The following is a 14,155-nucleotide window of genomic DNA, read 5'->3' on the forward strand; positions in this document are numbered from 1 at the left end:
TTGCTGGTACGGCTACTGAGTTGTACAGATTTCTGCATTACTGACGGAACACCATAGGAGTGCGTTTGGCCCACATAATTCTTCAAGAAAAGTATTCAGATTGCATAAATTGTTGCTTTTTCGCTTCAGTTTACAATAATTTTACAAATGGAACACCTAACAATAGTTCAGACAAGTAGTAATGGCGTAAAACTGGCAATTGAGCAACGCGAAATTTCGACCAATCAGAGCAAAGCTTGTCTTAACCTAAAAATATAACGTTTGATTTAACTTTTTTTGCTACAATAAAAGGCAAAAATTACTGGTTTTGTATTGTTTAGCGTGACTAAACCAAGCATTTCAGGTAAAAGGTGCAAAAATGGTCCGTGTCAAGAGTACCCCGGTTAAAAAAACACCCAAAACTTTATTGTTTCAAGCCCGTTCGAATAACATATTTCTTGAGCAAAACGTTTCATACAAAGGGATGACAATAGTCGATCATGAGGTCGCGGGACCAAAATCCTGTTTCATGATATGCCCTTATTGGCATTTTACGGTTGTCAAATGCACACCTGAGTGTCCCAGCCATGGCACCTAACGCCAAAGATATTAAAATGTACCTGCCAGATGCCGAAGTTTTCTGTTCTCATATTATTATGTTCTTGTGTTCTTATGTATTGTTTTTTGAAAATGTTTGTATCATGCGTTACTTAAAAATGAATATATACTAATTATGTTTTTTGATAATGTGGGGTTTATTTATTCTCTTAGCATAACTAAGCTACAAATCTGAAATGATACTAAAGCTCTATTAGTATATCGTGAGGCTTTCACCGGTTTGGAAGAGTTTGTACGATAAAAAGACCTCAATTGTACAAATCGGAGGGCAAACTTTGTGAATTAGGACGTACTAGATTATTCAAATAGGGTCAGACTCAACGTTGGTCTTTAGACAAGACTCTAGCATATCAAGACTCAACGTTGGTCTTTAGACAAGACTCTAGCATATCTTCTGCAACAACACCAGGAAGATATTCTAAATATCAACATTATGTGTAAACCTGTGTCCATCTTGTTGAAATTAACAACGAAATCAACAAATTTACAACCATGTTACAACGTTCTTATAAGAAATGGAAAAATGTTTAATTTTTGTTCCTGTTTTTGTGGTGTAAAAGAGTACAACCTTGTTTGGTAATGTCAAATGTCACGTCTTTCTTTCTGGGGGATACTTCGAGCTTCAGAAATAAATAAATTTTAAGCTCTGGTATTCATAATATAAACACCGAGTGACTATTAAGGGTTTAACCAAATATTTGTGTTGGCGATTCTGAATTATTCTTAGAGTCATGATTAATGAATAATAAAAGCCGGAGGGAGCACAGCGCAAATTTGAAGGAGACAAGAGTGGAAATAGGCAACTTGCCGTTTAAGTGATTTGGAATATTGATTGCGTTATTCTTGCGTTAATATTTGACGATGATTTAAGAGACTTATTTGTTGAGTTATCTGTATGAGATTGGCAATAGGCTAGAGGAATAAAGTGATCATCGTGTATTAGAGGTTGCATAAATATAGGCGCTTTCCCTTGACGCCTCTGTTGCCAATTTTACCGCACCATGGTACAATAAGACATGTACCATGACTAGCTTTATACTCCTTCTGGCTACTGTTATTACTCTGTAATAAGAGTAGGTCAATTCAGAGTTGTCAATTTTGATGTGTTGATTGGTTGAGACAGCTGTCATAAATATTACTTTGGGAATGACGTATGCCGTCATTAAATACATGGGTTGCCAACCTGACAAAACAATCACAAATATTAATAGTCGCTTGGTGTAACGTGCCGTCACTGGTTTTTATTACATGGACGATTTTGATTGGTTACAACGGTCGGTGTCATCAGATGGCGCTCGTGCGAGTGACATGTGTCGTTCACTGATGTGTCTTCCTTCAAGTGACAATTTTGGTGATGCTGGAAGTCTGATTACTTAAAGCGAGTAAAAATGTACAAATTCCTATTTATCTTGGTTAGCGTGTGGTTTGTAAATTGTGCAGAACAAGTCAACCAGCAATTAATAAACAGGAATGTTGAAAGAACGATCGATTTAACATCACAACTAGTCAAAATAACCACAACCATAACCTTAGAAAACACCGGTAAAGAATCAGTTCGCACATTTCTAGTGGTTGTGGAGCCCGACAATGTTGGAAACCTGTCTTACATTTCCGTGAAGGATACCCTAAAGGAAGAACTGAAACTGAGCGCGACGAAAGTGGAAAATCGGCCTAATCAAATGTTTAGTGTGCAGCTGAAACAACCCCTTGCTGCCGGCCGAAGCAACGTCGTGACTCTCGAAACTGTCATTACGAAGGGTTTAGTGCCATATCCTAGTAGCATAAGCCAGAAGGAGAAGCAACTAGTTCGCTATTTCGGCAATCATTACTTCTACAGTCCGTACTTAACTACTAAGCAAACAACAAGTGTAACTTTGAGTTCGCGAAGCCCGGAAAACTACACTAAGTTGAAGCCGGTGGCGCAGTCTGATTCGACTCTGACATATGGACCTTACAACGACATTCCAGCTTACAGTCAAGACCCGATGATAGTTCACTATGAGAACAACTCCCCATTTTTGACAGTCACTCGTCTGGAGCGCCTCATCGAGATCTCCCACTGGGGTAACATCGCGGTTGAAGAAAACATCGAAATTTTACACACCGGAGCTAAACTGAAAGGATCCTTCTCGCGTTATGACTATCAGAGAGACAGCAGCAGCAGCCACCACAGCATAAAGTCATACCGGACCATCCTTCCAGCAGCTGCCTACAATATCTACTACAGAGACAGCAATGGGAACATTTCCACTTCCCAGGTCCGCACCCGCAAGGACTGGATTGAGCTAGAATTGAGGCCGCGGTTCCCACTTTTTGGAGGTTGGCGCAGTTCATACACACTCGGGTACAGCGTACCCAGCTACCAGTACTTGTTCCGGCGAACTGGCGCCAGTTATGTTCTCAATATGCGGCTCCTTGATCACGTTTTCGACGATATGCACGTTGAGGAGTTGGAGACGAAGATCGTGCTACCTGTTGGGGTGCGTGACGTAGTCATTTCGCCCCCGTACGAAATGGAAAGACTCACAGATCAGTTGTCTTACAAGTACTTGGATAACATGGGAAGGGCCGTTATTACGTTGAGGAAAACTAATTTAGTGGAGCAACATATCCAGGATGTGGAGATCGTTTATAATTGGTCTACACTTATGCTGCTGCACGAGCCTGCCTTGCTAGCTACTGCTTTGTATATCTTGTTTATTTTTGTTATCATTTACGTAAGACTTGACTTCTCTATTCACAAACCTGATCACAGTAAGAAAGAATGATTAATTGATAGGTTGTTCCTTCATTTTTCATTTTGTTCACTTGTTTGTTCATAGTTGCGATTGTGCATTTGATTACAAAAATAAATGTTTTCTACTACTTGTTTTCTTTTGGATAAGTTAGGATAAAAGTAAAGAAGTCCGAGATTTTTTACGTTTTATTAGACGATAGCTAACGTGTTGTTACAAAGCAATTTTGGAAAATATCAAGGTTTGATATATAATTTCCGTAACTATCGAACTTGTGCCAAAATTTTATGATTTTATAAGATCCATCAAAATTTTGATGTCGCCATCTCTATTTCTAACGACCTATACGTCCCCTAAAAAGTTTGACACTATTTTTACTTCCCGAGCGTAAACTTGGCTAGTGTCAAGTGTTCTGGACGTGTCATGACCCGTAAAGTACGAAACAATAGGTTTCTTGTGTCCGTTTGTCTGTCTGTCGTCTGTCCAGATTTTTATTAGACAGATAAACTTCGACTCTTCCTAAAATCAGACAGACACAAGTGGGAACCCGATATTTTCTTATTGTGCGAGAAAAAGCATGAAATTAGCCATTAATTAAATCGACCTTATTGCAACAAAAATTTGATGATGTCAGGTTAAACAAAATTAATTTCAAGTACAGTTTTTCACTTTCCATAAGTATAAATAGAATGTGAAAACATGGGTTCCCAGTTTGTGTTTGTTTGTCTGTCGTTTGTTGGTGATTTTGTCAAACGAGTATCGTGGACAAAAATTTTTTAACGAAATCTCACTTCAAGCACACTCAGTGATATTTTAACATATTTGTATTCAAAGTTGGAACTAAAATAAAATTAACAGTTGACCCAAGAAACAAGTTGATTTTAGGAAATTTGCACCTTTCAAATTTGGCGCGCTCCTGCGACCTCTGACGACTGAATTGGCAAAAGCAGAAGGGAAAAAAGCGCACGAAATTTGAAAAAAAAACAAGGATGTTCTAAAGTGGGATTTATAAACTTGCTGTTGACGTTGAAGTTGCTTTTAGACCTGAAAATTGTCATTTATAAACTCCGTTGTCAAGTAGTAATTTTGATGTTCAACTTTTGTCATATTTAAACGAGTTGTTTAAGAAAAGTGGAGGATTTAAGTTCATTACTACAAAAATTTACCATTTTAGACATGTTTTAGGTTTCTTGTTCTCGAGATAAGTCTACACATATTAAGAAAAAAGGCAAAATGTAGCCCGCCCACCCGCCCTATCTCAATTGGGATGATTTTTTTTTTATTCGTCGTTAGCCAAGAGGGCGAAGTTTAACTGCAAATCCTTACTTCTCTACGAGAAATTAAAATACGGTTTTGAGTATCATGTTCAAAGAAGATTATGTATATTAAGAAAAAAATAAAGCCAAAGATTAAGCCCCAGCCATACTCGCCCCAACCTCAGTTCTCAATTGTGATTAATTTTTCATTCGTTGTCAAGTCGAGGGGCAGGGCTTAATTGCAAGATCCATATTTATCATCAAGAATTTGCCATTTGAGACATGTTTTAAGTGGATTGTTCTGAAAAGGCTACGTATATTAAAAAAACAAACAAACTACAAACTCCGCCCACCCACCCTATTTCAATTACGATGATTTTTTTTAGTCGTCGAGAGCCAAAGGAGCGACATTTAATTGCAAAATCCTTGATTTCTTCTACGATGTAAGACATTTTTTTGAGTATCGTGTTATTCAAAGAATACTATGTATTTGAAGAAAAGATTAAAGCCACCCATACCGTCCTGCCCTGATCTAAATAGTAATGAAGTTTTCATTCGTTGGTAGACATAGGGGTGGCGCCTAATTGCAAAATCCATATTTCCTTCCAAAAATTTACCATTTTAAACGTGTTTTAAGTTTCTAAGAATAAAAAAAATCATCACAATTGAGATGGGGTGTGTGGGTGGTGTTTATATTTTGCCTTTTTTTTTTTTTTTTTTCTTAATATACATAGTATTCTTTGAACTCAAAAACATGTTTTTTATTTTTTGTAGAGAAATAAGGATTTTGCAATTAAACTCCACCCCTTTGGTTCACAACGAATAAAAAAATCATCAGAATTGAGATAGGGCGGGTGGGCGGGGCATATATTTTGCCTTTTTTTGTCTTAGCATACGTGTCCATCTTTTCACAACGAGAAACTTAAAACATGGTTAAAGTGGTGCATCTTTACAAGGAAATCATTTTAGTGTCATCTTGTGAAAAGAAGTTTACGCAGATATTAAAACAAAAAGGCAAAATGTAGGCATCACAATTGAGATAGGGCGGGTGGGCGGGCCTATATATTGTCTTTTTGTTTCTTGTCACAACATGATACTTAAAACATGTTTAAAATGAAAAATTTGTATAAGGAAATATCGATTTTGCAATTAGGCTGTACTGTACCATTTTAACCATGTTTTAAGTTTCTTGTTGTGAAAAGATGGCTATGTATATTAAGAAAAAAAAAGGCATAATGTAAGCCCCGCCCACCCACCCTATTTCCATTCTGATGATTTTTTTTATTCGTCGTGAGCCAAAGAGGCGGAGTTTACTTGCAAAATCCTTATATACTATGTATATTAAGAAAAAGCAAGCCAAAAATTAAAACCCATCCATGTCCTTCACAAGCTCATTTGTGATAAATTTTTCATTCGTTGTTCGATCGAGGGACGGAGCCTAATTGCAAAATCGATACTTTCTACAAAAATTTAAACATGTTTTACCTTCCTTGTTACTACACATATTAAGAAAAAAAGAGCAAAATGTAAGCGCTTATAGTTATAATACGTAATCTTTTTGAGACAAGATAAATCTTGTTGATAAACGTCGAGAACTATCTTTAACAATGCATAAGTACTGACAGAAAGCTACAGAGTAGAAACTGATGGTAGCTATTTAAAATATGAGGGTTTCGGTGAACAGGTGATTAAATGGCTTAATATTACTGGACCTCGTTAACTCTATCAAAAATGTCCCCCCTACTTCACGGGATTTTCCTTCAAGTTGGCAGCACTGCACGCTGCCGCAATTCAGGGGCGGCTGGTGCTGAGGGGCCCAAGGGCACGTGCCCCCCCCCCCCCCTTAAACGTCAACAAACACACTGGACATAGCAAAATAGTAATTTTCAATATTTAAACAATTATCCGGAAATTTGTGTCATAATTATCAAAACTAATTTTTTATCTCGCTCCACTTGTATAAAATGTATCAAAGCTTACATCCACTTGCATCTAAAGATGTGTGTCTTGGAAATGTTATTACTGATAAAAACCGGGCACAGAGACCGGAATCACGGCTGATTTAAACGTTGTTTCCACCGTTGCCATAGAAACCACACGTCCTAGCCATTTCAGTCAACGGGACTGCGGTCCCGTTCTGACAGCGCTCGGCAGGAGTAACTCAATCGCGGATTTTAATTTTCATGCTGCGTGAGATAGACGTAAAACAGGTAAAGGGTCGAAAAAAATCGCCATATATTTATTACGCAGATTGATAATGTGCATAAAATTTTGCGGAGTATTTGAACTTGCATTACGTGGGCATGATAAAAGTAGGAACCACAAAATCCAGGTATATTTCGAGGTCTGATTGATTTTACGGTTGAATTGGACTCTGCTTTATCAGATCATTTGAAAGAAGCAATGATTTTTAAAGGAACGTCTAAAACTGTCCAAAATGAGTTTTTAGATGCCATCAAGGTAAAATTTCGTCTATTAATTGGCAATACCAACCTGTTTTATACCTTCATGTTTAAGTCATCAATCAAATTGTGTCCCCCTGAAAACCCAACGTCAACAGCAACGTACAGACGAAAGTTAAAAGTTGATCATCTCGAACGTCACCCCAACGGCGTGCCAACTTTCAACGGATGATATAAACGACGCATACCTTCGCTGCGTATTTAATTTACAACGGCAACATCAACGTCCGCAACAAGTTTATAAATCGACCTTAACTGTCACATTTTTTTGAAGAAAAACTACGAAGTGGGGGTTGTAATAAAGATTTTAATAAACTGTAATTAAACATAAATAAATAAACTTAAATTTTACACAATATAGTACATTTTTTACCGTAAAAAAATACCTACTCGTACTTTACAAACTGACGAATCAAAATGTAATACGACTTTTTTTATTTCGATAATAATTTTTTTATTTCACAATTTTATTCGTGTTGGTTTACAGAAAAAAGAAAAATTAAGTGAGTAGTGATGAACTCTGGACATTTTTATAACGAATAGTAATAATAAAGCATAGAATTTTTCGATTGCAATAAAATTGTGAAATAATAATTACAACTACAAATAATTTGATATAGAAATGGTCATCAGTCCTCAAACAAATACCACCTTTATTTATCACTTCCATTGGGTGAATGGGCGTCGCCGTTCATATTCAGTCTTGGGACAGAGATTCCTTTGGGATACTTATATGTTTGTTTAGCGGGTGTATCCCCGGCATGTCCAACGCTCTGAATGCCTTCATAACATTCGTTAAGTTCTTGCGCTGCATCGGCCGAACGCGTCTGTAGATTAACGTTTCGTTGCACTAGATTCCCCGACAACTGCGTGAAAGTGTCATCTACTCGACCCAAAGTCGGCAATGTTTTTTCGGCTACGTTGTGTCGAGCTGTGTTGACCAGTGACGATCGGCCGGTTTGCAACACATCGCGAAGTTCCTAAATAACAAACGACTTACTTAACCACATACCACAGTTTAATCCGACTTACCTCATTTCTCTGAGTTAGATTTTCCTTGACTGTTGCTTCCATTTCCTTGACGGCTTGATGTACAGCGCTCCGATCTGACTCTGCTTGAGTGTGCACGAGACTTTGATTAGACTCGACTTCTTGCAAAACATTTTCTATTTTCGCCATTGAGGTATTCACGATTTTGCGCGGCTAAAATTAATATGAACATGTAACCAAATACTAGTAAAATGATGTAACTTACTTGCTCCAAGTAATCATTGACGGATTGTCGTACTGGTACTAGGACCATATTCGCGTTTTGCTCTTTTATAGCTTTCACTTTAGCGATGTTTGCTTCTAGAATGGCGGCCCTTTCTAATAAAGCTTGTTTTTCTTTGTCGGCTCTTGCAATTTCTTCCTTCGCGTGACGAATCGCAGCATCATTCTTGCGTTTTTCTTCGTAAATGGCTTCTCTTCTCTCACGAAGCTGCGACTTCTTTTTTGAAAAATGCGTCCTTGCTATTTTTATTAGAGCTTCATTTTCTTCAGCTAGCTTCTGTACCTAAAGCGACGATGTTGATTGTCGAACTTAAAACTGGGTTTTACTTACATTGTGAGAAGTATTCTCTGAATGGAGCGCCATATCGCGCAGGTCCGTCTCATACTCTAGCTTTATGGCTTCCATTGTGTCTCTAATTTCCTTCTGTGTGCCAAGATGGGCAAGATCGTGCTCAAATGTGCCGCTTGTTACATCCTGAAGCGTCTTTAAACGACAATTTGAATCGTTTTGTGCCAGTTCGTTCAACGTCAAGTTATAGTTGTCAGCGTAGCTGCGCATATCAGACGCAATTAAATCCATGCAACATGCGCCATCCGACGTGTCTTTGCTCAGAGCAACCAAATCTTCCTGTGTTTGGTTTATCGCAGCTAAATTCTCCGCGGAAGTACGCTGGGTCTCATCAGCTATATCCTGAAGACAGCTGTTCAAAATCGAAAGCATTTCTTTCGACTTTTGCGCGTTCTCTTTATTCGTAGCAGTTGTCTGTTGATACTTTCGATAATAAATTTCTTCGTTCCGCGTGGAGCGTTTACAAACATCTAACAGAGTCTTGGTAAAGTCGGCCGTGTCTTTATGTTTTTCCGTGACGGCATTCAACGTTACTTCTTGGTTCAATAAAGCCTTTCGTGTTTCGACAATCCTTTGTTGGACGGTTTCTAGAAAATCTTTGGTTTTGTGGAAGGAGAGTTCTAGGGAGCGATACTGCAAATCGATCGAACTTTTGTGGTTCGCCAATTCGGCGATTTTACCCACCAGTTCAAGAACTTTTTGATTGTTGTTGTTAGTATCGTCGGTCATTTGTTTGAAGGCTTGGTTGCTGACGAAAACTCCTTCGCGTCTTTTGGCAGCGGCCAGTTCAGACTTCAATCTGTCCAACTCATCATCCAACTCTTTCAATAAATTGACCTGTTTTTTGTCAACGTTGACGTAAGTGTTTGTGACTATAGTTTTAGCGAGCTGTCCTAGTTCCAGCGTGGCTATGGTGTCCTCCCAAGAGCCCGAGCTTGGCGAGAATGTGGCAAGCATCGCGGTTTTGGTGTTACCGCTCAAACTATCTTGTAGGATTCTGGTCAGTTTGGACTCCCTATAAGGCACGTACTGCATTTTTTGGGCTATAGCTTTAATCATTCTTGGTAAAGTATGGATAGAACGGTTGACGTTGCCGGAATCGCGGGCTCGTTCCCGTCCAACGCTTTCGCTACCTGCTAAATCCAGCAGTCGCAGTCTTCCGCTTCGAATAATCTCATCACCTCTACCGTCGATTTCCCGTACGCTTACTAAAAACGTGAAAATAACGTGCGAACGCAAATTCCGAATATTGTGATTAGCCGCATTTTTTTGACGAGCTTGAAGACCTATAGTAATCCACTCTACAACATTTGCCGTATTGAATACCGTGACTGTCCTCAACTCTTTCAAACAAACAGATCCTTTAAGAAGTGGGTCGTCGTACATCCTAAAACAACGCGAATAAAACGGTGAACACTAATCAAGTTATGACGAACGAACCTCAAAGCTACATTATCTCTGAATAAATCATGAACTTCTTCATTGTGGATTTCTACAAACGATGTTCTGACGGTGTACTCAGTCCGAATGCTGAGTTTGCTCAACTCAGCAAAAAGATTATGGGAAGCCCGTAAGATTAAACCCACTGATTCGTCCTGAAGTGCGAAAAAACGTTTTAACTTTTCAACTTCTTATCTTGTGATTGAGAATATACCGCCCACAACCACAAAATTCATCAAACGAGTTTAGCGTGCATTTGTTACTATTCTAATTAGAATTACAGCGTTTTCACTTTGATTAATCACTCAAAATTCCTCATGCATTAAAAAATTAAGAATGACCAAAACCAAAACTTTGCGTTAATAAAAATTTTGCGTCTACTAACGGATCAAACATATTGACAACATTTTTTATCAGTACCCATAACGTCTACAATTCTGTCGACAACAATGAACCTACCATTCTGGAATTGATCTCCTCACCCGGCTTCATCTCACCAAACATCGCGTGGGTTTTGCCAGTCCCGGTCGGCCCATAAGCAAAAAGGGTGCAATTATTGCCCGCAACTACGTTGTTAATCATGGGGGCGATTGTGGCATTGTATAGCTCCGACTGAGTGGTCTCCGGTCCAAAAAAGTGGTCACACGTGAACTTTCTTTTCGTCACCCCATTTTTCAGCACTACTTCACGGGCCTGTGCTGCATGAACAACGTTGAAGCATTTTTGCTCCTTTTCACGTGCGTTGAGAGGCCTGAAGTTTTTTGTTTTCATTTCGATAAGTTACTTTTTACGAATTGTCACACTTACCTTTGGAGTAGATACACCTTCACAGGGGAATGGGCCTTCTTGTCTGGTGGACTCATGTTTGTGAAATATCATTAATGTTGCACTCGTTTTCGAAATAATGGTCTGGTTGTGTGAGACTGATCAACGTTCGGTGTTTAAAATTTAAAGGTGACAGGAGGGGGTGTTTAAAATAAATGACAGCCGAGGCCAACCGAATAGAATGAAAATTTCTACACGATAAATAGTTCGAGGCGAATTTTCAAAGTTAAACATACAAATCTGGCGAAATAGCGCGACTGGTTTTATTTAAGGAATGCTTAAAAGTCCCGTTCGCCACGCCCTTAATTTTTTATTCCTAGTTTTCGAGATGGGGAATTTCATGTTAGGTTGGTATCACGTGGAACTAGCCACTGACCGTTACAAGGAGAAATTTAAAATGAGAGATTTCATTTAAAACGAACATATTCGTCAGGATTAATATTAGAAATTAATACTTGGAAACATTAAATAGGAAATCGTTGTTACACCGTAATAATTCTGCAAACAAACCACTAATCATGTGACGGAATATCCACCTCACCGACGATTTAAATTTTTGCAACATTGTTGCCGATGTCAAAAAATTGAAAAACGAAATCAGCCAGACACATGATTTTAAATGAACATTTTTTTTTTCAAACAGAACTGTCGTAAATATAAAAACAATAATAATTTTTTTATACGTTGCATAATTTTTTGTATAGGCAACCCACTATGCAACACTGTGTATGTGCTAACATACCTGTTCATACGTGTAAAACTCCGGAGAATATAAAACTCGTTAAAAATATTTAGTTTGTTGAAAGTGCTTCTTATTTACAAAAAAATCTTCGCTTATGTTATAAATCTAAGTAGCAAATACACTGAAAAATTGTTGACACTTTTAACAGGCGTAGTCATCAGTTATCACAAAGAGGCGGCAAAGTCACGAAATTTCACAGCCAACTTAATGTATCATATTTTATAAATATGTTTTATCCATAACTGAACTATTTGTGGCGACAGATAAATTTTGGGTTTTGGATTTGTTTTGAATTCTCGAAAATGTAATAGAGATATTTAGCAAACTGACATTTATTCAACTCTTAGAGATGTATCGTTAATTCCATTACTTTTGTCATCCCTTTTTCACACATCAGTTGGTCGTGGTTATTCTTGTTGCATTACTTCCACACATAAGAATTAAAATTTTGAAAATCGTAGTACAAAAATGTTGCTCACATTTCACAAAACTAAAATTAGACTAATATATGACAACTAAATTATATGTAAACTTCTGATTTATTTTTAAGTAGCTTGGTCACGTTTTTATGTACAAATATTTATCTATAACAACAAACAGAAACTCTAAACAAGTTTTAAATTATTTAGTAATAATTTTGACAACCAGTTATGTTGATTACACGAAATAACAAGACTTTTGAGAGGCACACCGTTACTCAAATTTTTTTAATTATAAACACCGCCTTATTAAAATAAAATAGAGGTAGACACAACTTTGCTGCTTGATTAACGCTAATCCTGTGTGGTTTCTGGTTTTAGAATTTATTTTTCCAAATTTTGGCATGCTTTAAAATTATCTTCATATTACGGTAGCTTCCATATCATACGGTTATACAAACTACTTGTTAAGCGGAATTACTTAATACACGCTCTTAAAAATTAGAGCTCATTTTCAACCAAGGACATAGTAAAATGCGTTTCATTATGATATTGAATTCTACTATATACAGTCAGTAAAAAAAGTCCAGAATCATATAAGCAAGTTTTAATAATTTCACCGTTATAAAATGTTATGCTGGGTTTTTATTTAATCTCTTCACTGTAAATAAAATATTGGCTATAAAAAGGAAATAATACGTGACGTGATTCTAAGCTACATCTCATTTACATTTACGGAGTCTGTATAAATGACATATCAGTTTACCGTGGAAAAATTAAAATCCATCACTCACTCTGACAGTATCCGTCACACACTAACATTTGATTATGGTTCATATTTGGACAAGGCGGCCAAGTCAACGTCCACTGTAATTTTAGAAAATTTCTATACCTAACGTTTGTAATTTTACGCCCGTGTCTAAAGTATCCTTTTCAATAAGAGCTTGAATATTTGGACTTTTAAATTAGATCAATCGTTCAAATCTGAAAGTGGATTTTGAGCAACGACGGTGGAACTTGAACTAAGAACCAGACTGACGTCACATACTCCGAGTGTCGCGCATGTTTTTATCGCTTTATTTTTGATCTTTGTTGTCAGATTCGTATAATAGTTTATCACACTTGTATGTTTACTATATGAAACGCAAAAATGCACAATTGTTGATGCGTATTTTTAAATATTGTTTTAAATCCTCAGTTAAATTTTAATTTTGACTGCAAATATATATTAAGCAATAAATTTTGTTTTTAGTATTGATTTTGCATTAGGGTGAAATAAGCCGAAGAGCCAAAAATACACGGCTTGAATATACTATGGTGTCTTTATTTGTTGTCAATAATTTTTTGAATTGACAGTTCTATTAACTGATTGAATGACTTTAAGAGTAGAAATTGTTCTCACTTATTGTTAACTATATTGTCTACAGGTGATAAAATAAGTCAGTTACTAAACTGATATGGCAGTAGTGTCTTTTGAAACAACTCGAAGGGGTTACGCTTTACAAGTTGTTCTTATTATTGTCAGTTAAACAAGTTTGTCAAACCAGTTTTTATGCTCTAGTGAGTTTACTCATCGTAGCGTATGGAAGTTCGTAACTGTCAATTTTTTTTTTTGTGTAAACTGAAACAGGGAATAAAACTCTTAGTGCGAAAAAGATCTTTATTACAAACAGTTGAAAACAACGTCGCAGAAGAAGTAAGCTCCCTTTGGAAATGATTATTGCCCGAAAGCCTGTCGATAAACGGCTTTCTGAGCAACAATCAAAAGCAAAAAGAACTTCTCGTCGCTGGTGCTATCGTTAAAATCTACTATAAACTATTAAACATATAGATACATTGTAAATACAATCGATGCGACAGGGTCTGTTCGAAAAACGGATAATACGTCTGTTGACGTGCCAATCTTTAAATATTCACAAATGCAAATCGTGAATATATAATAAGACAGACCGTTGTCACCTGTCCGTTCTCTATCAAGTCCAATTTACGCGCGTTAAATTTGAAGCGTCGACGCGAGGGCTGCTTAATTATACATAAGGGCTAATGCGGCGTCAATTT

General features: G+C 37.2%; 2 protein-coding genes across 2 annotated transcripts; one reads left to right on the plus strand and one right to left on the minus strand.

The window, feature by feature from the left end:
* Positions 1-1,895: 1,895 nt before the first annotated feature.
* LOC135141506 (dolichyl-diphosphooligosaccharide--protein glycosyltransferase subunit 1) lies at positions 1,896-3,462 on the plus strand. Its single transcript, XM_064072657.1, has one exon. It carries the CDS (start codon positions 1,986-1,988, stop codon positions 3,363-3,365), a length of 1,380 nt encoding a protein of 459 aa, XP_063928727.1. The 5' UTR covers positions 1,896-1,985; the 3' UTR covers positions 3,366-3,462.
* A 3,969-nt stretch (positions 3,463-7,431) lies between these two features.
* Positions 7,432-11,090, minus strand: LOC135141575 (kinesin-like protein KIF11). The gene is made up of 7 exons (XM_064072798.1): positions 10,919-11,090; positions 10,571-10,862; positions 10,112-10,266; positions 8,654-10,058; positions 8,306-8,605; positions 8,083-8,253; positions 7,432-8,030 (listed from the first exon to the last, which is right to left on the minus strand). The coding sequence occupies exons 1-7, from the start codon at positions 10,972-10,974 to the stop codon at positions 7,704-7,706; spliced, it is 2,706 nt and encodes a 901-aa protein (XP_063928868.1). The 5' UTR covers positions 10,975-11,090; the 3' UTR covers positions 7,432-7,703.
* Between the last annotated feature and the right edge of the window lie 3,065 nt (positions 11,091-14,155).

Source organism: Zophobas morio, unplaced genomic scaffold (assembly GCF_036711695.1).
Source record: "Zophobas morio isolate AGI-343-1 ecotype UQ-CSIRO unplaced genomic scaffold, CSIRO_AGI_Zmor_V1 ptg000044l, whole genome shotgun sequence".
NCBI lineage: Eukaryota > Metazoa > Arthropoda > Insecta > Coleoptera > Tenebrionidae > Zophobas > Zophobas morio.

Coding starts and splice junctions, on each gene's coding strand:
- LOC135141506 (XM_064072657.1), top strand. CDS start 1,986: ATGTACAAATTCCTATTTATCTTGGTTAGCGTGTGGTTTGTAAATTGT.
- LOC135141575 (XM_064072798.1), bottom strand. CDS start 10,974: ATGAGTCCACCAGACAAGAAGGCCCATTCCCCTGTGAAGGTGTATCTA. Junction 10,059..10,111: donor AGAGATAATGTAGCTTTGAG/GTTCGTTCGTCA, acceptor GCGTTGTTTTAG/GATGTACGACGACCCACTTC. Junction 8,031..8,082: donor ATCTAACTCAGAGAAATGAG/GTAAGTCGGATT, acceptor TTTGTTATTTAG/GAACTTCGCGATGTGTTGCA.